The 26,947-nt window shown below is 42.7% G+C and overlaps 1 protein-coding gene across 1 annotated transcript in view; it reads left to right on the top strand.

The window, feature by feature from the left end:
* Positions 1–26,947, top strand: part of LOC134030353 (uncharacterized) — a 125,984-nt gene that overhangs the window by 30,933 nt on the left and 68,104 nt on the right. The window contains exons 7-8 of the mRNA XM_062474035.1: positions 1,429–1,562; positions 1,657–1,715. Of these exons, the coding sequence (XP_062330019.1) occupies positions 1,429–1,562; positions 1,657–1,715 (193 nt within the window). The remainder of the gene's footprint in view (positions 1–1,428; positions 1,563–1,656; positions 1,716–26,947) is intronic.

The raw sequence follows: 26,947 nt of genomic DNA, 5'->3' as shown, positions 1-26,947 counted from the left end.
CGAGCCTATGCAACAGTCCCGATGCTCGGCTACAAGAAAATTTACGAATCACTCTTTGAGAGGACTCGTTACTCCCGAGTCCTTGTAAGGATTTGTTCAAAATGAACGAATCGTTCACAAACGACACATCACTAGTGAGCAACACTGGTTTGAAACCACAGGTAATGATAATTTCACCAACAAATCGTTTACTTGTAATTTAATGTCATAATAAATCCTACAACGAAAACGTATTTGTGAGGAATGTTTATTTTAACAATTGAAAACAGATGCATCATAGACCACTGTAGTAAGTTTTTTGCCCGGGCAACAGAGGCTAATGTCATGCTAATGCTTCAGCGAAATAGTAGACTACCGTTTCCGAAAGTAGATGTGGGCCTACTTCCTTAATAATATCAGCTAATATTGTACATTACATTTCACAATTGTGTTTCACATCACAAAGTAAAATGAGTAAATAGTTATCACCCTGGCCTCTTTGCTTGTGGCGTTTCTGCAGCTGCCTTGCAGTAAAGCTATAGTTAGCCTAGCTATCCCCTAAGTTAACAGATGCGAAACGAATGTTCTGCTACAGGTAGTCACGCGTGTTTTCGTGACGTTAGTAACGTCAGTGACTGTGGCTAGCAAATCAGCCACCGTTAGCTTCACTTTTCGCCACAAAAACTTAACTTGAGCCTAAACCATGCAACGGAACGTAAATAAAAATACAAGCAACTCAATCGCTACCAAGACGAAACTTTTGACACCTAGGTTGTCTATGTAGGCCAAATATTGACTGAGATTTAGGGGTGGGAAAATAAATAATAATAAATATATATGTGAGAGAACAAAGGTTGTGCTCTTGCCGAAGGCTTGAGCACAACCAATAATAAGAATAAGTAGAAACACTTAAGGTGGCTTCGATGCTTCGCGGCTTGGCCACCAATAAGGTACTTTACTCTACTACACACTACAGTACAGCAAATGTATACCAGTACACTGAAGGCTGAATTAATGAAGGGACTTCGAAAGTAACTTAAAATATCATTTCAACATTTCAGCATATTAAAATGTTTATTTTTAAAGTAAGCTTTAAGTGCATTGTTACAAAGATTATTTTTAGCAAGCATTTTAAAATATACAAATAATATGTATAAAAACAAAGTTCCAGTTGTACACTTTAGAAATTACATATACATTTTACTTAAAGTATATTTTTTTATAAGATATTTACAAAAAGTGTAGTGTAGTAAAAAATAAAAGTGTGTTCAAAGTATTAACGTTAAAATTGGTAAAAGCATGATGATAGTACACTTTTTATTAGTATATTTAAAATGTTTTAAATGTTGTTTCTATTGAAAATGTGAATATGCTTGAAATACTCTAAAGTATACTTTTTTTTTCACCTGGGAGCTAACTAAGGTTTCACTGTATTTTTGTCTTTTCTAGATTGAAAAACCAGGCTTCAAGAGAGCCCCCAAGGGGGACCTGGTGCTCAAGGCCCCTGAGGCCCTGAGCACCAGCAGCGACCCCACCCCCTCTGCCATCCGGTCGCCCCCCCCGTGCCAGCCCAAGGAAAAGGGGTAGGATGTGTTGTCATCTCCACGAACGGGGATCTGACATGTGCTTCTCCTCCGCATGGAGTTAAACTTCTTGCTTTTTTGTGTGTTTTTACAGGCTCCTGGGCTCGGTCGGGCAGCCGACCAGTCCCCAGGTCATCAAGCCTGCAGCACCAGGTGAGCTATTGATGGACAGTTTTTTGGGGTTACAGTGGAAAACGACCTCCGTCTCACGCCATCTTCTTCCATCCTCTCTCTCAGCGGCGTCTCCTCAGCGGCCAGTTTTGCATTTGTTGACGCTTGAAACTCTCTGTTGTGATTACATTTACAGCAGAACGTTCCTTCCTTTCAATAGGTGAAACTATCTCACTACTAAACTGAACTTCAATGCCACAGCCTAAACTTTCTTCTGTTCACAAAGGTCTCTTACAGGAAAACGGCTAACGAGTGCCCATTTTAAAGTACAGTAGCTAGTACATTCTGGGCCTCATTTATCAAGGCCTTTTCGCCTGTTTCGAGGCATTAATTGTTCGCAAAGACGGACGTAACCGATGCAGGCTATTTACAGTGCGTACTTGGGTAAAATCGCAGATTGCCTGCCACATGAGCAAGAACAGGCAAGTTGCGCTTTCAATATGCGTTTGTGGGAGGGTCATGGGGAAAGTGGGAGGGTCATGGGGAAAGTGGGAGGGTCATGGGGAAAGTGGGAGGGTCATGGGGAAAGTGGGAGGGTCATGGGGAAAGGGGGAGGGTCATGGGGAAAGTGGGAGGGTCATGGGGAAAGTGGGAGGGTCATGGGGAAAGTGGGAGGGTCATGGGGAAAGGGGGAGGGTCATGGGGAAAGGGGGAGGGTCATGGGGAAAGTGGGAGGGTCATGGGGAAAGTGGGAGGGTCATGGGGAAAGTGGGAGTTCCACCCAAAAAGGTGGGAGGATATGCGTAAAGTGCGCCGAATTATATATTCTGCGGTATTTACAAAGACTGCCAGTAAAAGCGTGCCTCTATTCTGCGGGGTAAATTCTTTGCCTCTTAAAAGCAGGTGTAAACCAGGAGCGCGTTTTCCTGTGTGTACAAATGTACCTTATTCAATGGCAGCAGTGATCCGAGCAAGGCGAAGACATAGGCCAATTTTTTTCCAAGGGTGTGGATGTTCTTCATGTTCGTATGCTTCATGTTTTTGTTACCCGCAATGTTTTTGGGGCTATCTCGTTGTTTATGATCATTGACTTATGCACTTTTGTAAAGCTCTCTCTTGGAAGTGGCTCTGGATAAAAGCGTCTGCTAAATGATTACATGTAAATGATCTGCCCTGTAATATGTTCAGGTTTGCTGTTACTCCATGCACGTCGCTAAATTTAAGCTTGCGCTTTCATTTTCCCGGAGGAAGATCCATGACAGATACATGCGGGCCCATTGTTTGTTCTTTTAGAGGTGTGCTAATTACACTAATAGGCGGAGTATGCGCTCGTTGATGAGTGTCAGATTTGATAAATACTACGCAAAATGAGGAAGCATAGCGGGCGCTATTACCAAACTCGCAAAAACAGACGCAGCGTAAACTGCTCCATTGTTAGTAAATGAGGCCCTCAGAGTGTTACACACTGCCCTTCAATCTAGCTAGACTAGTTAGCTTGCACGGGCATTTCTCTCCCATCTGCAGGACTAAAAAGATATGGACAGATGAGGGAAAATTGGGCCCTGTTTTTGCTCATTTAATCTGATCGACCTCATAATCCGTTTCCATATAGTTGAAACGTAGGCCTATATATCTAGAGCAGGAATTTTTATAAAAACATTATCAGCCACACAAATGCAATTCCCTATAGCCTACCCTAATTTATCTTGGCTGGTTTGGAGGGGATTAAGGAATTGCCCCCCCCCCCTTTTCTTAAAAGCCCTGAGTCTTTAGGTTAAAATGTGGGTTGTAATTTTCCACAAATATAAAAATATGAGTTCAACGTAATGTTTGTATTACATAAAGCTTAAAAAAACATTTTGCGCTCAAATTAATGTAATAAATGTTAACTAGCATTAGCTAGCATTACTATCTCAGCTCACATCAAACCATGACTAGGTCCTAGGTTGGGGTTAAACTCTGAGGGCTTCATGTACTAACGCTTTTGCGCCCACTTCAGGCGTATTTGTTTCACAATTTGCGTGTAAAAGCATGGCGAGGTATGTACAAACATGCCGCACTGACGGTAAAGCGCAGACTGCCTGTCGCGGGAACTGAAAATGGCAAATATCCTCCTTTTAAAAGCAGGCGTAAACCAGGATGCGAATATGCCTCCTGGTGAAATGGCAGCTGTAACCCGAGCAAGACGAAGACATAGGCCAGAGGATTTATGCCACAAGGATCACACTTTTTGAGTTGAGTGAACACAAAATCATTACGCGTTACAGATTAAGCAGCCATGCAATATAACCGTTACTGGAAGAAATCAAATATTACATTGAATCTCCGACTCAGCGTTCACATTCCATTCCAGCAGTTGTTAAACTCCTCGCAACATTACAAATATTGGCATCAGGATCATTTCAAACAGTCATCGCTGTTTTGACTTTGGTGGCTGATCCATGATAGAAAGAGAGAAAGCCCATTCAATTGCGCGTTTAAATGCTCACAATGTACGGTACAGTGGGCGGAGATGATTACCCAATGACCTGCAGGTTTCGTAAATACGACGTAAACTGCAGTATCACAGCGTGCGCAATCTGCGGGTTGGCCATGGCGCTAATAACGCTACGTTTGCGAATGTACGTACGAGGCCCTGAGTCTCTACATCTGAATTGCAACTCATTTCTTTCTTACACACACTTTACTGTAGGCCTACTTGCAAACTGGAGAGACTTTGGTCACTCTGTTTTCATGAATATATAATCTGGGTCTAACCAGGTTAGAGGTTAGATCCTTAATCGAATGTTTTAATCTTTCACATTAAAACTAGTGCTGTCAGTTTAACGCGTTAACGGCGTTAACGCAAACCCATTTTAACGGCGTACATTTGTTTATCGCGCAATTAACGTTCATTTTGGCAAATGGTTCCATTGACAAGACCAAAGTGATCTGTGTGTTTTGTCGTTGTGAACTGAGCTATCATCGCAGCAAGTCCAGTCTGAAATACCACTTGATGGCCAAGCAGCTGATGCGAATCTCCGCCCCCTCGTCAAAGCCAGGCGATTGCAATGTTGTTTTCAATTAAAAAAAAACATTTGCACTAAGCAATCCGATCCACTTTTCCATGTTGATAAGAGCATTAAAATGAGAAAATCATGGGACAAAAAGAAATCAATCGACATTTAGAATAGATAAACATTTGCGATTAATCGCAAGTTAACTATGACATTAATGCGATTAATCGCGATTAAATATTTTAATCGTTTGACAGCACTAATTAAAACATAACTATTTTAAAGTGAGGCTTAATTGGAAAAAACGTTTGTGTAGGCTTACATGTGTGGCTTACAAACACCAGCTAAACTTGGCATGTGACTGACTGCCTAGTATGCTCTGACCTGGTGCCTGTAGCCTCGGGGAGGGAGCTGCTCTGAGGTCTTGGGGTGGTGCAAGGGCTATGGTCTATTTCCACCTGATCCCGTTTGCTCAGCTTTTTGAAGAAGTCTGCTATCTCACCCTTTCTTTTAATGTTTGAAGTGAACCCTAAGCAAAAATAACATGTAGGCCTACACATCCAATTACCCAAATTTGAGTCCAATCTTAAACATATCCCCATAATTATCTTCAATCAATTACCAGCCTGTAAGTTACTAGATCATGGCTAGTATTTCAAACAGGCATTATACAATAGCAAACAGGGTAGCTATCTGACTGCAGTGTTAATCTTTTGTAATGTTAATAGATTGATAAGGCATCTCATCAAGGAATCTTAGCAGTTAAAGTACAAAAATAGTGTAGCAACCCACACAGAAAGACGTGTTATATTCAGGCCCAAACGTAATACGCGGATGCAGAATTCAGACGAAAACCCACAGATTTTCAAATAGAACGCATTGGTCTGAGGAAAAATGTAAATAAACTTTTCAACTCCTATTACGTCTTTATTATTAAAAGTTAAGGCAGGCATCGATGTCTAAGACTTTCCGGATAGTCTTGGTGTACACCCCAGCCTTGTGCAGGTTGCCTGTGCAGGCAGGCTGGGGGCATGTCAGCTTGAATGCCCATAAGCGAACGGGCATCCAGAGAAACAGCCGACAAGCGAAGAAGGCGTCTGGCGATGCGGGTGGCTGGCTGTGGACCGGCCGGGGCTGCGGAGGCTCGTACCAGAGCTGGAGATCTGGACAAACCTCCGCTTTGTTGTTCCTCCAGACGAAGAGCACCCGGCCGATCCACTGTTGCTGGCCAGTGCTGAGCGTGCCCCGCCAGCCAGGGGGACACAACTGTGAGAGAGAGAGAGAAATTGAGTTCAAGTGCTAAACTTTCAATGAGCGATGCACAAAGTAGCACACAACCATCACTAATCACGTACATCAGCACTGTCCCTCGGCTCTACCAAAACATTGAGACCCCTGCATCTTTTTCTTTCCTTTTGAAAAATGATGACAAGGAATATTTTGAGTGAGGAACAGAAGGGTAACATTTGCAGTGGCTTCTTAAATTTGACCCTTTTGTTCCTCACTCAAAATTGTCCTCGACTTTTTAAAACATCAACGAAAAACGTCCAGTGGTCTCTCAATTTTTTCCAGAGCTGTATTGCATTATATGTATTATAAAAACAAAGTGCAAATTGAATATCAAAACATCAACGTTATCAAAAAAACTGGATTATCTTAGAACTTAAGGCAATAGGCTCAAATAAATAATGCCTTTATATGCACCTTTATATGCCCCAACATTGTCAAAAACAACTAAATGTGAAAATGCCTGCTCCAATATAAACTAGAGAGGGTGACATTTCTGGAGAAATTGAGAAGTGTGCTTGTGGCTGCTCCAGCTGAGGTAATTTGTTTAAGAATATCACCTCCAAATCTATTGTGTAAACTAATATCAAACGTTCACATATTTGGAGAAAGACAAAAGTTTTAATTACAACTGATAATATGTATGTTTTTAAATAAGTATGTATTCTTAAAACCATACAATCTACATTGCTGCTTTTCTACAATTCTAAATACTAGTGAAAGTGTAGACAGGGTTCTCATCTCTTCTTGAGTGCAAGAGGTGATGTGTGGGAAGCTCACATCACCTCATAGTTACATAAAAACTAAGAAATTGACCTTTCACAAAAACCCTGCCCACCTGAGTTAATGTTGCTAGCCTGTCAAGCTTTGCTTCCTTGTATAGCAGGTATAACTGTAAACTGTGTTTGTGTTAAACGTACTGTACTTTCTCTTCATTTTAACGCTTAGCTAGATACAAAAAAACATCAGTCACAGTCACGTGGTGTAGCAGTAACTCATGTTCAGGCTCACGCAGCGTTCAGCCCACGGATCACTCAGTCTGTCACAAACCATTATGTCGGAGTACAATAATGACGGACCTGGTGTTCAGTAACTCACAGAATTAGCTGGCTTGGAATTTAACAACTGACAAAAAGAAAATTGCCAAAATTATTAAAAGTTAGACATCCCCCCTCTGTTGAGTCTGCCCAGTGTTATCCACTCATTCAAAGCAATCAGTCCAACATATATTCAATTCAGTCAATTGGGTGAGTCCATTTATTGAATATAAACTGTCTGTGTGTGTGTCTAGTGTGATCCCCTCCCTCCCTTGACCTGTCCCCACCCTCCCTACTCCCTTTGGGCTCTCAGAGGGGTAGGGGAGGGAGGGACTGGGCTCTCAGAGGAGGAGGGAGGGAGGGAGGGAGGACTGTGCTCTCAGAGCGGGAGGGAGGGGGGGGAGGGAGGGAGGTTTTAATTGTTGACAAACAACAATCCTCCTGTCTTTGATCTCAGTCCCACTGAATGTGATGAACACACAGTCCCACAGTTCATTCACATCACAGTGACAAAAGTCTTTAGTAATTCTGCCCCGGGGCACATTTGTCAACACTATCTCAGTTTGTCAACACTATTTTGGGATGAGGGGGGCAGTAATTGCAGTTGCCAGGTTAATAAATAAGGTTATTTCCAGTGATCTCCATTGAATATGAAACCATGTTTTATACCTTAATTATTCAAGAGAAGAGTTTTGGAGTTGGTATTCACCAGTGTTTAAAATGTTATTTCTCTGCAGGAAAAACACATACAAAGAAACCCACAGCCATGCAGCGAATTGCCAGATCAAAGTCAGAGAAGACGCATCTTTACAAGTTGTCCAGAAATGAGAATAACATTGATATTTACAATCTAAATATGTCTGTTATCAATACTGGAGTCGGTCGTAAATGTTGCTTTGGAAGCACACCACTTTTGGGAAAACACAAAACCATAATGCTTGTGGGAGCAACAGGCTCAGGGAAAACAACACTCATCAATGCGATGATCAACTATATCCTGGGTGTAAAACAAAAGGATCCAGTCAGATTTGAACTGGTACCTAAGGAGTCTGATAAATCACAGGCTCACAGTCAGACCTCTGAGATTACAGCCTATCAGATCAATCACTGCAAGGATTTTGCAATTGACTTTTCTTTAACTATCATAGACACCCCTGGATTTGGGGACACAAGAGGCATTGCGAAGGATAAAGAAATTGTTGACATGGTGAGAAAATTCTTTTCTGCTAAAGATGGCATTAGTAGTATTGATGCAGTGGGATTTGTGACCCAGTCCGCTTTGGTACGACTCACTCCAACTCAGAAGTACATTTTTGATTCGATTCTTTCCATTTTTGGAAAAGACATTGAAGACAACATTGTTCTCCTTGCTACCTTTGCTGATGGGCAGGTTCCACATGTGTTACAAGCTATTCAAGAAGCAAACATTCCATGTGCCCGAAACAAAAAAGGCATTCCTATTTGCCTCAAATTCAACAACTCTGCCTTGTTTGCTTCTAATGATGAAGCAGGGACAGGTGATAAAGCAGGGACAGATGATGAGGCAGGGACTGATGACAGGGATGAAGTGGTAAGTTTCAATGAAATGTTTTGGAAAATGGGCACTGTCAGCATAAAAAACTTGTTTCATCGGTTAAATTGTTTGGAAGCCCAAAGTCTGCAGCCGACAAAGGAGGTATTGTCAGAGCGCAAGAACCTGGAAACAACTGTGGAAGGACTGCAACATATTATCCAAGTGGGGCTAATAAATCTGGACAAGTTAAAAAAGACACAGGAGGCATTAGAGAACCATAGAGAAGCTGCTGAGAGCAACAAAAACTTTAATTATAATGTGGATGTCCCTAAAATAGAAAAAGTTCCCCTTAAAACTGGAATCCACACCACAACATGCAGGAGTTGCAACTTCACTTGCCATGACAACTGTGTTTATAGCAATGATGATGACAAAAGTAAGTGCAGTGCAATAACTAATGGCAGGTGCACTAACTGCCCAGGAAAATGCGATTGGAAACATCATTCCAATTTGCCATTCAAGTATGTCTACAGCTCAACAACAGAGACGAGAACATATCAACATCTGAAGAAAAAGTATGAAAATGCATGTGGTGCAAAGTTGTCAGCAGCTCAACTTGTTCAACAACTGAAAGAAGATTACAGACAAACACAACAAACTGTGTGTAATGACATCACGAAATTATCAGACATTCAGAAACGCCTTGGTGAGATTGCCCTTCGACCAAACCCGTTGTCTGCCACTGACTACATTGATCTGATTATTGAGTCTGAGAAACAAGAATGCAAGCCTGGTTTCCAGGAGCGAATTCAGGAATTAAACAAATGCCGGAAAAGAGCAGACTTTATTAAGAAGGTGTCTAATAATGAGAAACTCTTACCCGATGAAAAAGAGAAAGGGGGGAGGACATGGTTTGGTAAACGTTTCGGTGGTGCAGATTAGAAGCTGTAAAAGTGAACATCTAGAAAAGGTATACAAATATTTACAGTTACCTTAAGTTTATATTGTTTTTCTGTTCTATGAATATATTCCTGTTTGCAATATCAGTAGTGTAGTGGGTCTAATCTATTATAATTGTATTCTGGGACATGTTCCAAACCTTTATTTTGGGAATTGTGAACACGTGAATTTATCAAGGATTTTGTCAAAAATGTCTAATTTAAAGAAGTAAATTCCAATGAAGAATATAATCTGAAAGCATGCATTCATCCCATTTACTTATTGCAACTGTGTTATATATACTTTAAACAATGTAATAGTAATCTACTTTCTGTAATTCACTTTGTTTCAACTGAAGTTTAACATAAATAATAAAGAGTGATTGAGTTGCCTTAAATCAGTTACATGGGACTCACACGATGGCCTTTGAAGCATTTGACCACTTCTCTCTTATAGTGTCAGTATAATGTGAGCTGATGCCCCTACAAGGATGTCATGGGAAGAAAGTCATCGAAAACCCCTGGTTTTCTAACATTATTTTTTTGTCTTGTCTTTTGCTAGTAGTACATTACTATATCCTGCCAAGCTCAACAGTTGGAATAGCTCATACAAGAAACATGCAAGTTCTTCAGACATTTTTAAACATTGTTTTCTTAGCTAGACCACACAAAACAAATATGTCACTGACTCACGATAGAGGAAGTGATGTAGGCTGTAACAACAACATCTGAACCCAAGTGGTCACCTGGGACACCTTGGAGATGAATGATGTGAACGCTGGTGTCTCACCTGTCCACTTGTCCTCAGAGCACCGAAACACATTTTAAAACAAAGTATAAACAGTCTTAGTTCACATGGAACACTCCTCTCTGCACTGCATAGTTCTGAGATCTTTTTTCGTTCCTCTTATTAACAGCGTAAACGAAACCTTTGTAATCATTTTCATTAAAACAATGTTGTAACATAAAAAATATTGTAATTATGTTACGTAACAATTGAAAAACTTTTTTTTTTGTGCTTTTATTGTATTGTTTGGTTTTCAACCATGTGTAATATGTTAGGTGTAACATGCATATATACTCACCTGAAGAAAGGTCTGCCTGCTGAAAATGATTAATAAAATATTTTAAATAATCATTTCAGGAAGTCTGGTGACCCTTTATTTAACTACACTGTACAAATGTATTGTATTTTTATTATACATAACTGGTAACTAGCTGAACTAACACTTCTCACACATGCCAAGGGCCTCAGGGAGGTATGCTTCTCTCTCCCTCACAGGACTGATCTCACCTCAACATAGTCTCTCTCACTTGAATTCCCTGCAGTAGCCTTTACTAAACCTGTACAGATATACAGCCCTCCATCATACAATAACACATTACCGCTCTTCTCCTACCTTCCCCGCTCCTCTTCTCCATCCCCCTCTTCCCCTCTCTGGATGGATGGAGGGTTGAGAGAGAGAAGGATGATAGAAAAGGGAAAGAGAGTGGAGGAAGTAGGAGAGAGGGGTAGGATAGAGAGGGAAAAAAGGGGAGGTTAAATGGAATGTGGAGGGAACATGAGGAGGATAAAAAGATGGAGGTATATGGGTGCAGATCCCTCACCACTCCTGTCCCCTCCCTCCCTTCTCCCCTCCTCCCTCTGTCCCTCCCCCTCACATCTTCTCTCTCTGCTCCTTTCATCTAATTTCCTCTTCACTCTATCACCCTCCCTTCTCCTCTTCTTCTCCACCCCACCCCTTTCCGCCTCCCTCCCTTTCCTCTTCTCTGATCTCCTCTCCTCCTGTCCTCCACCCATCTCCCCTTCCCATCTCCTCTCCCTTCTCCTCCTTTCTTCTCCTCTCTCCCTTCCTCTCTCCTCTCCCCCTCCCTTCTCTTCTCCCCTCCCCTCTCTTCTCCCCTCCTCTTCTTCTCCACCCCTTCCTTGTCCAGGTCTGGTCTACAGGCTGCCTTGTCGTGTCAAAAGTGGCTGTGGTCAGGGCCGTATGGAGGGTTGGAAAAATACAAAGGTCCAAAAACTAAATGTACTAGTGGGTTGGAATTAACGTTAGCTGGTAGCTAGCTAGTGTAGAGAGGTTTGCTTGTTGGGGGAGGAGAAAGAATCAAGGCCTTTGTCTAACAAACTGGAATGGTCTAGTGGTGACTAACGGGAGTTAGTTTTATGTGTAGTCTAATCAAACACACACAATATCAATTATTTAATGCCAATGATGTTACAATTCATAATGTAGCTAGTCGCCTTTACGTTACCGGTGTGTTGAAGTTGTGGGTCGAAAGCAGAGTCAGTTTTGCTAGTCTTGGCTGTGGACGAATCCGTTGTAATCCGATCAAAAAGGTATTTTGTGAAAGTATTCCTTTAATCGGCTGATTTTAGTTATCTCAGTGTCGCAATTCGAATTACGTTTGTTTCTTCTGCAGAATCGTTCAGTGTGTGTTGCAGCCACAAATCTATGGAATCCCAGAACAATTGGCGAGATCCTTTTGGGATGCTTATCTGTGTGACAGGACTTGCGGTATCATTGGAGTCAAATAGTGTTTGGTTGTTGTTGGTATTTATACTCTGAATAAAGGGGAAGTGTCTTGAGGCAGGTAAAACTGTTTATTGGTCAGGTCCTTGGCCTGGGTGTTGTTCACAGATAGGTGTGAACTGCAAATGTAATTTGAGGACTCTGGCCTAAAAAGCTTATACCTTGCATATACTTCTTAATACATTTATGTGTACACAACATTGATAAATGTTTTTTTATTTTAATGGAGTTAGGCCTGAAAGGGTTAACTAAAGTTCGGGAGGAAGGTGGCACACCAAGACTCCTCCTTCTCCAATCAAACTAATACGCATCAGCCCAGTAAAGCACGGAAGAATGCGACCAAACTCCCCTTGGTCAATCAAGAGTTCTGTATAAAGTATCTTCCATTCCTCTGGTCCTTGTGCTAGCATGTTGTTGTCACCCTCCCACCCTTCCCTGACTTATCATGACAGTTACATTAAAACATCTAAATAAATTAACACAGCAAAGACAGAAGAAGCATACATTTTCACACATCCATTCCAATAATCCTTCTAGTGTCCACAAGCAGTGTAGTCTTTGAGAGATGAATGTGAATCCATTAAATGTCTATTTTGGATAAATCCTTTGTTTAATCCAGAGTTTCCCTGGAGTAGGGAGAGGTTGAGGAAGGTGGGCCATTTGGCTGCCTCTTCTCCCCATGTGGAGAAGGAGTCAGTGCGTCTGTATCAACCTACCTTTTGAAGCTCCCCCAGAAAGACAGTGGCATTGTGAGAGGTGTCATAGACTGCAAGATCGGGGGTTCTTGTGTTAATGTGGTTTGCAGTTCTGTTTAACTGAGGTGCTCAGATTATCATTGTGTTGAAGGTTTGACTCTGTACTACAGTAGTTTACTCATGATGGACAGCCACTGTTTGACGAAGCGCAACCGCGCACTGGAGCAACGCATAACACATAGTAGCGCTTGCAATGTGAATTCATTGTTCATATTTTATGGAATTTTAAGATAAATGTGATGATCTGTTTCCCCAGTCTTGTGTTTAAACGTGTTGCTATTGAACCACTGGTGTATACATTTTATATTTGTATGGTCTGTTGTCCTGCAGTCGTCCTAAAGTCTGTGTTGAACCCTCCAAGACATATTTTTCATTGTCCCTGGAAAGATGGGACAATGAGCCCTGTCCTCCCCTCTCTCCTCTTGTCCTCTCCACCTGTCTGCTCCTTCCCTCTCTCCTCTTGTCCTCTCTACCTGTCCTCCCCTCTCTCCTCTCCTCTTGTCCTCTCCCTACTCCCCTGTCTTCATAACAGACTAGACTGGCCAGCCGGCACTCTGTCCTTCTACAGATTCTCCTGTGACACACTGACCCACCTTCAGATGTTCCACAGCCAGCCTCTGTCCCTGTCCCCCCCCCCCCACCCTCCGGCTAGAGTCAAGCTCCAGCTCCGCCGTGTGGATCAATTGTCAAGTGTGATGCAATTGCACAGATGTTAATGAACAGGGCTGTTCCCCTGGTGCAGATGGAGAGAGGGATGGAGAGGGAGGCAGTGGGTGGGGGATGACTGGCTCCCTCGTGTTATCTTTGGGTCATTGTGACCCTTCAGTCATTGTGACCCCCCCCCCCCCCCATGTTTTGCGACAACTTTACCTCATACAAAAATAAAGGGATGCATTTTCTTTTAACCGTCGACTGTCTCACAGCCCCCGCAGCGCGAAGGTTAAAATAAAAAGCCTTTTATTTGTTTTTGTATTGGGTAAAGTTGTCGCAGCACAACGATGGGTCGTTGTGAACCTTCAGGTCATTGTGACACGAAGGCAGCACAAGGGTTAAGGGAGGGCTGGACCCTGAGCTGGCCACAGCCAGACTGGTAGTCACACCCACCAGACTCAACACCACCATCTCCATGGAGACAGTCCAGTTCCTGCTGCAGTGCAACGCTCTACAGCTCTGCACTGAACTACTGACTTCCTGTCTTATTGGTGTCTTTCAGATGCAACATGGCAGAATGTATGTGGCAATATAGCCATAGCCATAACATACATAGGAAACATAACTTTAGATACAGCCGTTCATTGAAATAAACAGTATGTGTGTATGTGTATACGGTATGTGTGTGTATACTGTATATTTGTGTGTTTATAATGTATGTTTGTGTCAGTGGAGGCTCGTCAGGTGAGGAAGAGGAGGATCATCATCATCAGTGAAATCAGGAGGACGTCCTCCGGTGGAGGGGGCTACCTGATGTGTTTTCTTAGTGTCCACTATAGAAGCAGGCCTTGCCTGCAGAGAAGCAGCTTCCTGAGACAGTGGAAGAGAACTTCCCCGGCCAACGGACACAACCGAAGGACGCTGACCTGAGTTTTCTTTTTGTGTTTTTTTTGTTGTTCATTAAACGCACCGCCGTGCAAACCTGACTCACCGTGTCTGACTACTCTGATCTGGCTGTGCTGCTTGACAAGGTCTCAGTGGGATTGTCACATTTTGTGTGTTGACGTGGCGGAAATTCAAGTGGCACTGTGTAGATCTGAATAGTCAAGATGGCGGTTTCAATATGATTTATTTAGTTTGTACAATTTAAGAATTAACAGAGTACTCTGGACCGGTCATAGCGAAAGACATGCAGATGTAACCTACAGGTCGTTCGAGAGAGTGGTGAAGAACAACCCTAAAACCCTGCCTTATATAAACTTAGAACAAATGGTTCTTCTGATGGTCAATCCATCAATATAGCGGTCGATGTGATTGGTCAGCACTGCTCAGTGACAGTTTGACTCCACATCAAGTGTCCCACAGTTCTTTGATGCCCCAGCTCCCTCTCTAAAGAAGGAGATGGTTAATGATACACAAACAGGACACAAGACACAATCTCCTTGGCCAAAAGGTTAGGTCAGCTCGCTCAACTGAGATAACAATCTCCCCCAACCCCCAGACCTAAGACCCTCTGGCTCTTAGTTAGGTATCATAAAACAACACCATAAATACCTTAAGACAATCTGAGTGTCCATTCTACAGAGTAAACCACACCACAGAGCCTCAGTTTCTTACATTCGTCTGTCTAAAACAAAGGAACTTGCTTTTTACCGCTTAAAGAAACATAGATATTGTAACTGTCAAAAACTGCCATAACAGTGTATACATTGTGTGTGTTTATACTGTATGTGTTTGTGTATATACTGTATGTGTGTGTATGTGTGTGTATATATGAGTGTATATATGCATATAAATTGTATGTGTTGTGTATAACTGCATGTGCGTGTATGGATACTGTAAGTGGTCGCGTTTCCCAGATTCGTTAAGAGCTTCTTAACGAATCTGGGAAACACGGCCAGTGTGTGTGTGTGAGTGTGCGTGTGTGTGTGTGTGTGCAGATGTCTCAGCGGGCTCTGGTCCAGGAACTGCTGTGTCCAGAGGGGGACCATGGCCAGGCTGCAGCTGCTGAGGGCAGAGTACAGCAGTGCCCAGCTCAGCCTGCAGGAGGCGCTCAACCACAGCTTCCAGGTGCCTCAAACAACCTACAGACCAGGAGCATCTACTGACACATCATTATGGGCTCTTTGTTGTAGAAATGAATAATAATCATTTGAAGTGAACCTAGACTCACCAGAGATTGTAGGGAGATGTCCATTCAGTACTTGCAAGCACACCACGCATGTGTTAACCAAATCAATCAGATGTTCATGTGTAATCTCTCTCCTGATGGTTCCCCTCTCTGCAGGACCCAGACGTGTGGCTCTGTACAGTCACCTGCACTACCAGACTGGGGAGCACAGGAAGGCTCAGGAGGGCTATGTGAGGACCCTAGACTTAGTGGTGGACGCCTCAGACACACATCCCATCTACCTGCACCTGGAGGAGGCCAGGGTGAGATGGGCAGGGTCACACACACACATGAACCAGTGAGATGGTTTAGTAACTTAACTAGGAGGTAGTTCGGGGACAATCATTGTTTTGCTGTAAATAAAATCCATCTGTTTGTATCTGTCCATTTGTAGTATGACCTGCTCAACAAAGGAGCAGACCTGATGTCACGGGGACGAACCACCGTTGGGGGTGGATGGACGAGGCCTCTCCCTCAGTGGAAGGATGCTCTCCCAAGCCGGAGGCACGGTGAAGAGCCCACCTGTGATCGGAGGTCCTCTCATGGCTTGGCTACTGAGAGGGACCTTTTAGGACACAGAGGTCTGTCTTCTCTTTGCCCCAGAGGTTTATGTCAGACAAAACAACCTCTCTGGTACCTCAACTGGTTAGACTAGCTCTGTCTTCTGTTACAGGAAGTGACAAGTTCACAACAACTGCATTTCCTCATTCCTGACATGGTTTCTACAGAACAGAGGCTGACAGACAGAAAGACATCAGACATGGGCAGGAAGGGTGTGTACAGTTGAGGAGTAAGTGGCTGGTAATCAGAATGAAGAGATTCATATGAGTTTTCTATATAAATAATACATTCTATCAGTTACAACAAAGAAATTAGTATACTTTTGTAAACTTTTAATAATTGAAATAGGAAGTCCAAGTCTTTCTACTTTCTGCAGAAGCTAACAAAGAATGTCACGTCTTTAATCATCTCTCTGTCCCCCTTTTCCTGTCCCTCTTTCTCTCTCACGCTCTCTCTACCTCCCTCACTCTCTTGTACTATTCTTTCTCCTTCCTTCCCTCCCTCCTATTTGTTTCTCTCTCTTATGTTCTCTGTCCCCCTTTTCTCAATCCCTTTCTCTATCTGCCTCTCTCCCCACTTCTCCTCTCTCTTTGTGTGTTTCTCATATCTCTCTGTCATCCTTCTCTCTCTCGCCGTCTCTCTTTTTCTACTACTCTCTCCTTCTGTCTCCCCCCTCTTTCTCTCCCTATATTAATTGTGTCCTTCCTTTCTCTCTTTCCCCCCTACTGGTTCTCTGTCCTCTCACACTCCCCTTTTTTCTCTTTCTCCATCCTCCTCTCTCTGTGTGTCCCCCTCCTTCTCTCTCTCTCCTTCCCATCTTCACAGCGGTCAAATGACTGACGCTCTGCGCTTTTGGCGTTAAACTTAACAATTTATACGTCTTGTTTTTTTCTTCAAATCTAAAGATACAAACGTACTGAGGTATTAGGTTAAAAGTAAGCTCTGTCTTCTTTTTTACAATGACTTCTGGGTTCCCTTTGAAACAGACTTACAAGCGCACTTGAAATCGTCTCCTCTACCCCCGTCACTCTCTCCACACCCCCCTCCTCTCTCTCTCCCCCACCTCTCTCTCCCACCCACCTCTCCACTCCCCCCACCTCTCTCTCTCCCCCACCTCTCTCTCCCCCACCTCTCTCTCCCCCCACCTCTCTCACCCACCTCTCCACTCCCCCCACCTCTCTCTCTCCCCCCCACCTCATGTAGGTATCTCCTATAAACAGACAATCCTCTCCTGCTATAAGGGAGCCCTGGAGACACTATAACCCCCCCTCAGTCTCACCATGTGTCCATCTCTGAGTTATCTTTGCGCCAGAGGTTTATGTAAGACAAAACAACCTCTCTGATACCTCAACCGGTTAGACTAGCTCTGTCTTCTGTTACAGGAAGTGACTTGTTCACAACAACTTCATTTCCTCATTCATGACATGGTTTCTGTAAGACAAAACAACCTCTCTGGTACCTCAACTGGTTAGACTAGCTCTGTCTTCTGTTACAGGACGTGACAAGTTCACAACAACTGCATTTCCTCATTCCTGACATGGTTTCTACAGAACAGAGGCTGACAGACAGAAAGACATCAGACATGGGCAGGAAGGGTGTGTACAGTTGAGGAGTAAGTGGCTGGTAATCAGAATGAAGAGATTCATATGAGTTTTCTATATAAATAATACATTCTATCAGTTACAACAAAGAAATTAGTATACTTTTGTAAACTTTTAATAATTGAAATAGGAAGTCCAAGTCTTTCTACTTTCTGCAGAAGCTAACAAAGAATGTCACGTCTTTAATCATCTCTCTGTCCCCCTTTTCCTGTCCCTCTTTCTCTCTCACGCTCTCTCTACCTCCCTCACTCTCTTGTACTATTCTTTCTCCTTCCTTCCCTCCCTCCTATTTGTTTCTCTCTCTTATGTTCTCTGTCCCCCTTTTCTCAATCCCTTTCTCTATCTGCCTCTCTCCCCACTTCTCCTCTCTCTTTGTGTGTTTCTCATATCTCTCTGTCATCCTTCTCTCTCTCGCCGTCTCTCTTTTTCTACTACTCTCTCCTTCTGTCTCCCCCCTCTTTCTCTCCCTATATTAATTGTGTCCTTCCTTTCTCTCTTTCCCCCCTACTGGTTCTCTGTCCTCTCACACTCCCCTTTTTTCTCTTTCTCCATCCTCCTCTCTCTGTGTCCCCCTCCTTCTCTCTCTCTCCTTCCCATCTTCACAGCGGTCAAATGACTGACGCTCTGCGCTTTTGGCGTTAAACTTAACAATTTATACGTCTTGTTTTTTTCTTCAAATCTAAAGATACAAACGTACTGAGGTATTAGGTTAAAAGTAAGCTCTGTCTTCTTTTTTACAATGACTTCTGGGTTCCCTTTGAAACAGACTTACAAGCGCACTTGAAATCGTCTCCTCTACCCCCGTCACTCTCTCCACACCCCCCTCCTCTCTCCCTCCCCCACCTCTCTCTCCCACCCACCTCTCCACTCCCCCCACCTCTTTCTCTCCCCCACCTCTCTCTCCCCCACCTCTCTCTCCCCCCACCTCTCTCACCCACCTCTCCACTCCCCCCACCTCTCTCTCTCCCCCCCACCTCATGTAGGTATCTCCTATACACAGACAATCCTCTCCTGCTATAAGGGAGCCCTGGAGACACTATAACCCCCCCTCAGTCTCACCATGTGTCCATCTCTGAGTTATCTTTGCGCCAGAGGTTTATGTAAGACAAAACAACCTCTCTGATACCTCAACCGGTTAGACTAGCTCTGTCTTCTGTTACAGGAAGTGACTTGTTCACAACAACTTCATTTCCTCATTCATGACATGGTTTCTGTAAGACAAAACAACCTCTCTGGTACCTCAACTGGTTAGACTAGCTCTGTCTTCTGTTACAGGAAGTGACAAGTTCACAACAACTGCATTTCCTCATTCCTGACATGGTTTCTACAGAACAGAGGCTGACAGACAGAAAGACATCAGACATGGGCAGGAAGGGTGTGTACAGTTGAGGAGTAAGTGGCTGGTAATCAGAATGAAGAGATTCATATGAGTTTTCTATATAAATAATACATTCTATCAGTTACAACAAAGAAATTAGAATACTTTTGTAAACTTTTAATAATTGAAATAGGAAGTCCAAGTTTTTCTACTTTCTGCGGAAGCTAACAATGAATGCCATGTCTTTAATCATCTCTCTGTCCCCCTTTTCCTGTCCCTCTTTCTCTCTCATGCTCTCTCTACCTCCCTCACTGTCTTGTACTATTCTTTCTCCTTCCTTCCTTCCCTCCCTCCCTCCTATTTGTTTCTCTCTTTTATGTTCTCTGTCCCCCTTTTCTCAATCCCTTTCTCTATCTGCCTCTCTCCCCACTTCTCCTTTCTCTTTGTGTGTTTCTCGTATCTCTCTGTCATCCTTCTCTCTCTCGCCGTCTCTCTTTTTCTACTACTCTCTCCTTCTGTCTCCCCCCTCTTTCTCTCCCTATATGAATTGTGTCCTTAGTTTCTCTCTTTCCCCCCTACTGGTTCTCTGTCCTCTCACACTCCCCTTTTTTCTCTTTCTCCATCCTCCTCTCTCTGTGTGTCCCCCTCCTTCTCTCTCTCTCCTTCCCATCTTCACAGCTGTCAAATGACTGACGCTCTGCGCTTTTGGCGTTAAACTTAACAATTTATACGTCTTGTTTTTTTCTTCAAATCTAAAGATACAAACGTACTGAGGTATTAGGTTAAAAGTAATCTCTGTCTTCTTTTTACAATGACTTCTGGGTTCCCTTTGAAACAGACTTACAAGCGCACTTGAAATCGTCTCCTCTACCCCAGTCACTCTCTCCACACCCCCCTCCTCTCTCTCTCCCCCACCTCTCTCCTCCACCTCTCTCTCCCCCCACTTCTCTCTCCCCCACCTCTCTCTCTCCCCCACCTCTCTCTCCCCCACCTCTCTCTCCCACCCACCTCTCTCCCCCCCCACCTCTCTCTCCCCCCACCTCTCTCTCCCCCACCTCTCTCTCTTCCCCCTCTCTTTCTCCCCCCTACCTCTCTCCCCCACCTCTCTCTCCCCCACCTCTCTCTCTTCCCCCTCTCTTTCCCCCCCCACCTCTCTCTCTCCCCCACCTCTCTCTCTTACTTTGTCATCCATCCTTCTGTCTGTCCATATCATTCTTTTTCTAAATGAATGTATCTCCACCCCCTAAAGTAGAGTTGAAAATCAAACAGAATCTACTGTATTTAAATCTTATATTTACATGTCATGGGACCCACAAATCTTGATTATTAGCACAAAGTTGATGCTGAGTAAACTACACACTATGGTTTAGCCTATATATAGACAACAGGGATTTGGTTTACAATGCTTTGTACAAAAAATACAAGACTATTTTATTGCACCTCATAGCACAAAGTAAAAACCAAACGTCAATAAAATATAGAAAAACGCACCTTAGGCATACCTGTGAGACCTGCGTGCCAAGACCAATGAGATGTGAAGTTAGATATAAGAGGTGTGGTTTATAGTGTGGTATATATACTGTGTATGTTACCATCATTCAGCACCAGTCTACTTGGATCCAAAGCACAGTAAGTGGCAATTTCTACTGACACTTTCTCAACTTTCTCTTTTCTAATGTCTTTATTTTTCTTACTGAATAATTGAAATTGGAATACAAATATGTATGTTTGTGGTCAGATGCTAAAGGTAAACATGGTAAAAATGTTAACTAATTGATCTCACCATGATACTTCACCAGTTGATTACTAAAAGTAAGAACATTTGTTTTCATAATGGGCTGGGCATCATCAGGACTGCTTCTGTTCTCTGTGTGCACACACCCTGAGGCCTGTTCCATGAAGCCAGTTCACACACAGACCCACACAATGCTGTACCAGAACAAAAGACACTATCAACTTTGTAACAATTTATACATTTTTCCGACCATTTGATTTGACCTCTTAGACAGAGAGAGAGAGAGCGCTAAACTGGATCCTCTTATAAGAGAGAGCTAAACTGGATCCTCTAATAAGAGAGCGCTAAACTGGATCCTCTAATAAGAGAGGGCTAAACTGGATCCTCTAATAAGAGAGCGCTAAACTGTATCCTCTAATGAGAGAGCGCTAAACTGGATCCCCTAATAAGAGAGGGCTAAACTAGATCCTCTAATAAGAGAGGGCTAAACTAGATCCTCTAATAACCGAGCGCTAAACTAGATCCTCTTATAAGAGAGCTCTAAACTGGATCCTCTAATAAGAGAGCGCTAAACTGGATCCTCTTATAAGAGAGCGCTAAACTGGATCCTCTAATAAGAGAGGGCTAAACTGGATCCTCTAATAAGAGAGGGCTAAACTGGATCCTCTAATAAGAGAGGGCTAAACTGGATCCAAGAGAGGGCTACAATGGATGTGGAAAAGAGAGCTGAGTGTGCATGGTGAAATATTAGCCCCAGACAGAGCCTCTGTCTCAGAGTGGTCTGACAAAGTAGTAAAGGAAACCGGTATCAAGAAAACCTTTTTTTTTATTGCAGCAGTGACTTAAAGCAAAGAGAGACAAAGAGAAAGATCACTATAGTTTGTCTTGCAGCAGTGACTAAAAGGAAAGATAGACAGAAAGATAATTTAGAGCAAAGAGAGGAGGGGGAGGTGAGTGCGTGAGACAGAGAGAATGTGTAGAAGAGGGTAAATCTGTCAGTGTACGTCATAGACAGTAAAATGTCTACAGTCAATGGTGTAACTGAACAGTGAGGGTGCAGACAGCTGACTCAGATGTTGAAGTCTCAATGTGACAGATGCAGCTCTCCACACACACACACTGAATGCCCTCACAGCTTCAAGAGGATGAAGCCTTACACACTTAACTCAAATCACAGTAACACAAACGTTATTGCACAAGCAGACATAATTTTGCATGCTGTAGTATAATAAATATAAAATAATACAATAATCTAGGTGATTTACAAACAATCAAATATATCCTATCTTAATATAAACATCTGACCCCAGTCTGCAGCACTGATAGTTAAGGGTTAGTACACACATAAGGGTACACACAAATCCTCAAGCAAGAGTTTTAGCAGTAACAGTAAATTATACTAGAGAAATCAATGGTGGTGGAAGTCAGGTGTGGGCCATGTTGGGTCAGGTGGTGCAGTATGGGTACACACATGAGAGTACACACATAAGGGTACACACATGAGAGTACACACATAAGGGTACACACATGAGAGTACACACATAAGGGTACATAAGGAGTTTTAGCAGCACAAAAAATCTGATAAAAAGAAAATATAAAAAACAGAGAAATGTCACTACTTGAAACTATACCCTATTTTGTTTGGTTATGTGGATAATGTCGGTTTCATGACACAGAGAGAGAAATAGTCGTTTTTTATTTGTTTCCAAATTCGTCTCAATCTTTAATAACCCAACTAGGACTGATTGAGGCTGACATACTCTTGAGTGCTATGTCTTTTGACAATGATAACCGTTTATTATGGTATGGCAGCTCAGTGTACCAGAGTGTACACTATGGGTGTACACAGTGTCAAAAAACAATCAAACAACCAAAAAACATGACTCTCAATGGGATGTACTTGTACTTATTGTTAAGGGGGTTAGCCTCCGTTCTAATAATACAGTGGCATAGCAACAGATTGGGCACCCTTGGTCAAAATGTATGTTGCTGTGAATAGCTAAGCAAGTAAAAGATTACTTATTTCCTAAAGGCATAAAGTTAAAGATCATGACACATTTCTTTCATATTTTAAGCAAGGTATTCTTTTTTACAGTTGTAAAATAACAATAAAGAAAAAGGGCCTACATTTTGATCACCCTGCATGTTCAGTATTCAGGAACACCCCCTATATTCAGTCAAAAGGGTGAACAAGAGACTTCTCCACAGCAAACACAGGTTCCAATCATAGCTCAGAGTGTAGATCAGTCGTTCTCAAACTTTTACCGCCTTAGAAAATATTTGACTCTTCAAGTACCACCATTATGACCAACATTAAAATACAGTAGCGTAAGCCTACCCTATTGAGCTACACACAGTTCATGCAGTAACTATCGTGGATGTTTGCATGCGCCACTACCCTGGAACAGTCAGGTCGTATCGCGTATCGGCAAAACTTATTTTAAATCACATTTCAATGATATCATGATTGGGGTCAGATGGCTGAGCAGTTAGGGAGTCGGGCTATTAATCAGAGGGTTGTTGGTTCGATTCCCGGCCGTACAAAATGACTTTGTGTCCTTGGGCAAGGCACTTCACCCTACTTGCCTTGGGGAGAATGAGGAAGCATAGCGGGCGCTATTACCAAACTCGCAAAAACAGACGCAGCGTAAACTGCTCCATTGTTAGTAAATGAGGCCCTCAGAGTGTTACACACTGCCCTTCAATCTAGCTAGACTAGTTAGCTTGCACGGGCATTTCTCTCCCATCTGCAGGACTAAAAAGATATGGACAGATGAGGGAAAATTGGGCCCTGTTTTTGCTCATTTAATCTGATCGACCTCATAATCCGTTTCCATATAGTTGAAACGTAGGCCTATATATTTAGAGCAGGAATTTTTATAAAAACATTATCAGCCACACAAATGCAATTCCCTATAGCCTACCCTAATTTATCTTGGCTGGTTTGGAGGGGATTAAGGAATTGCCCCCCCCCCCCCTTTTCTTAAAAGCCCTGAGTCTTTAGGTTAAAATGTGGGTTGTAATTTTCCACAAATATAAAAATATGAGTTCAACGTAATGTTTGTATTACATAAAGCTTAAAAAAACATTTTGCGCTCAAATTAATGTAATAAATGTTAACTAGCATTAGCTAGCATTACTATCTCAGCTCACATCAAACCATGACTAGGTCCTAGGTTGGGGTTAAACTCTGAGGGCTTCATGTACTAACGCTTTTGCGCCCACTTCAGGCGTATTTGTTTCACAATTTGCGTGTAAAAGCATGGCGAGGTATGTACAAACATGCCGCACTGACGGTAAAGCGCAGACTGCCTGTCGCGGGAACTGAAAATGGCAAATATCCGCCTTTTAAAAGCAGGCATAAACCAGGATGCGAATATGCCTCCTGGTGAAATGGCAGCTGTAACCCGAGCAAGACGAAGACATAGGCCAGAGGATTTATGCCACAAGGATCACACTTTTTGAGTTGAGTGAACACAAAATCATTACGCGTTACAGATTAAGCAGCCATGCAATATAACCGTTACTGGAAGAAATCAAATATTACATTGAATCTCCGACTCAGCGTTCACATTCCATTCCAGCAGTTGTTAAACTCCTCGCAACATTACAAATATTGGCATCAGGATCATTTCAAACAGTCATCGCTGTTTTGACTTTGGTGGCTGATCCATGATAGAAAGAGAGAAAGCCCATTCAATTGCGCGTTTAAATGCTCACAATGTACGGTACAGTGGGCGGAGATGATTACCCAATGACCTGCAGGTTTCGTAAATACGACGTAAACTGCAGTATCACAGCGTGCGCAATCTGCGGGTTGGCCATGGCGCTAATAACGCTACGTTTGCGAATGTACGTACGAGGCCCTGAGTCTCTACATCTGAATTGCAACTCATATCTTTCTTACACACACTTTACTGTAGGCCTACTTGCAAACTGGAGAGACTTTGGTCACTCTGTTTTCATGAATATATAATCTGGGTCTAACCAGGTTAGAGGTTAGATCCTTAATCGAATGTTTTAATCTTTCACATTAAAACTAGTGCTGTCAGTTTAACGCGTTAACGGCGTTAACGCAAACCCATTTTAACGGCGTACATTTGTTTATCGCGCAATTAACGTTCATTTTGGCAAATGGTTCCATTGACAAGACCAAAGTGATCTGTGTGTTTTGTCGTTGTGAACTGAGCTATCATCGCAGCAAGTCCAGTCTGAAATACCACTTGATGGCCAAGCAGCTGATGCGAATCTCCGCCCCCTCGTCAAAGCCAGGCGATTGCAATGTTGTTTTCAATAAAAAAAAAACATTTGCACTAAGCAATCCGATCCACTTTTCCATGTTGATAAGAGCATTAAAATGAGAAAATCATGGGACAAAAAGAAATCAATCGACATTTAGAATAGATAAACATTTGCGATTAATCGCAAGTTAACTATGACATTAATGCGATTAATCGCGATTAAATATTTTAATCGTTTGACAGCACTAATTAAAACATAACTATTTTAAAGTGAGGCTTAATTGGAAAAAACGTTTGTGTAGGCTTACATGTGTGGCTTACAAACACCAGCTAAACTTGGCATGTGACTGACTGCCTAGTATGCTCTGACCTGGTGCCTGTAGCCTCGGGGAGGGAGCTGCTCTGAGGTCTTGGGGTGGTGCAAGGGCTATGGTCTATTTCCACCTGATCCCGTTTGCTCAGCTTTTTGAAGAAGTCTGCTATCTCACCCTTTCTTTTAATGTTTGAAGTGAACCCTAAGCAAAAATAACATGTAGGCCTACACATCCAATTACCCAAATTTGAGTCCAATCTTAAACATATCCCCATAATTATCTTCAATCAATTACCAGCCTGTAAGTTACTAGATCATGGCTAGTATTTCAAACAGGCATTATACAATAGCAAACAGGGTAGCTATCTGACTGCAGTGTTAATCTTTTGTAATGTTAATAGATTGATAAGGCATCTCATCAAGGAATCTTAGCAGTTAAAGTACAAAAATAGTGTAGCAACCCACACAGAAAGACGTGTTATATTCAGGCCCAAACGTAATACGCGGATGCAGAATTCAGACGAAAACCCACAGATTTTCAAATAAACTTTTCAACTCCTATTACGTCTTTATTATTAAAATTTAAGGCAGGCATCGATGTCTAAGACTTTCCGGATAGTCTTGGTGTACACCCCAGCCTTGTGCAGGTTGCCTGTGCAGGCAGGCTGGGGGCATGTCAGCTTGAATGCCCATAAGCGAACGGGCATCCAGAGAAACAGCCGACAAGCGAAGAAGGCGTCTGGCGATGCGGGTGGCTGGCTGTGGACCGGCCGGGGCTGCGGAGGCTCGTACCAGAGCTGGAGATCTGGACAAACCTCCGCTTTGTTGTTCCTCCAGACGAAGAGCGCCCGGCCGATCCACTGTTGCTGGCCAGTGCTGAGCGTGCCCCGCCAGCCAGGGGGACACAACTGTGAGAGAGAGAGAGAAATTGAGTTCAAGTGCTAAACTTTCAATGAGCGATGCACAAAGTAGCACACAACCATCACTAATCACGTACATCAGCACTGTCCCTCGGCTCTACCAAAACATTGAGACCCCTGCATCTTTTTCTTTCCTTTTAAAAAATGATGACAAGGAATATTTTGAGTGAGGAACAGAAGGGTAACATTTGCAGTGGCTTCTTAAATTTGACCCTTTTGTTCCTCACTCAAAATTGTCCTCGACTTTTTAAAACATCAACGAAAAACGTCCAGTGGTCTCTCAATTTTTTCCAGAGCTGTATTGCATTATATGTATTATAAAAACAAAGTGCAAATTGAATATCAAAACATCAACGTTATCAAAAAAACTGGATTATCTTAGAACTTAAGGCAATAGGCTCAAATAAATAATGCCTTTATATGCACCTTTATATGCCCCAACATTGTCAAAAACAACTAAATGTGAAAATGCCTGCTCCAATATAAACTAGAGAGGGTGACATTTCTGGAGAAATTGAGAAGTGTGCTTGTGGCTGCTCCAGCTGAGGTAATTTGTTTAAGAATATCACCTCCAAATCTATTGTGTAAACTAATATCAAACGTTCACATATTTGGAGAAAGACAAAAGTTTTAATTACAACTGATAATATGTATGTTTTTAAATAAGTATGTATGCTTAAAACCATACAATCTACATTGCTGCTTTT

Source organism: Osmerus eperlanus, chromosome 1 (assembly GCF_963692335.1).
Source record: "Osmerus eperlanus chromosome 1, fOsmEpe2.1, whole genome shotgun sequence".
In the NCBI taxonomy this organism is placed as follows: domain Eukaryota; kingdom Metazoa; phylum Chordata; class Actinopteri; order Osmeriformes; family Osmeridae; genus Osmerus; species Osmerus eperlanus.
Note: the sequence above shows the minus strand (reverse complement) of the source record. Positions and strands in the feature narration are given on the sequence as shown.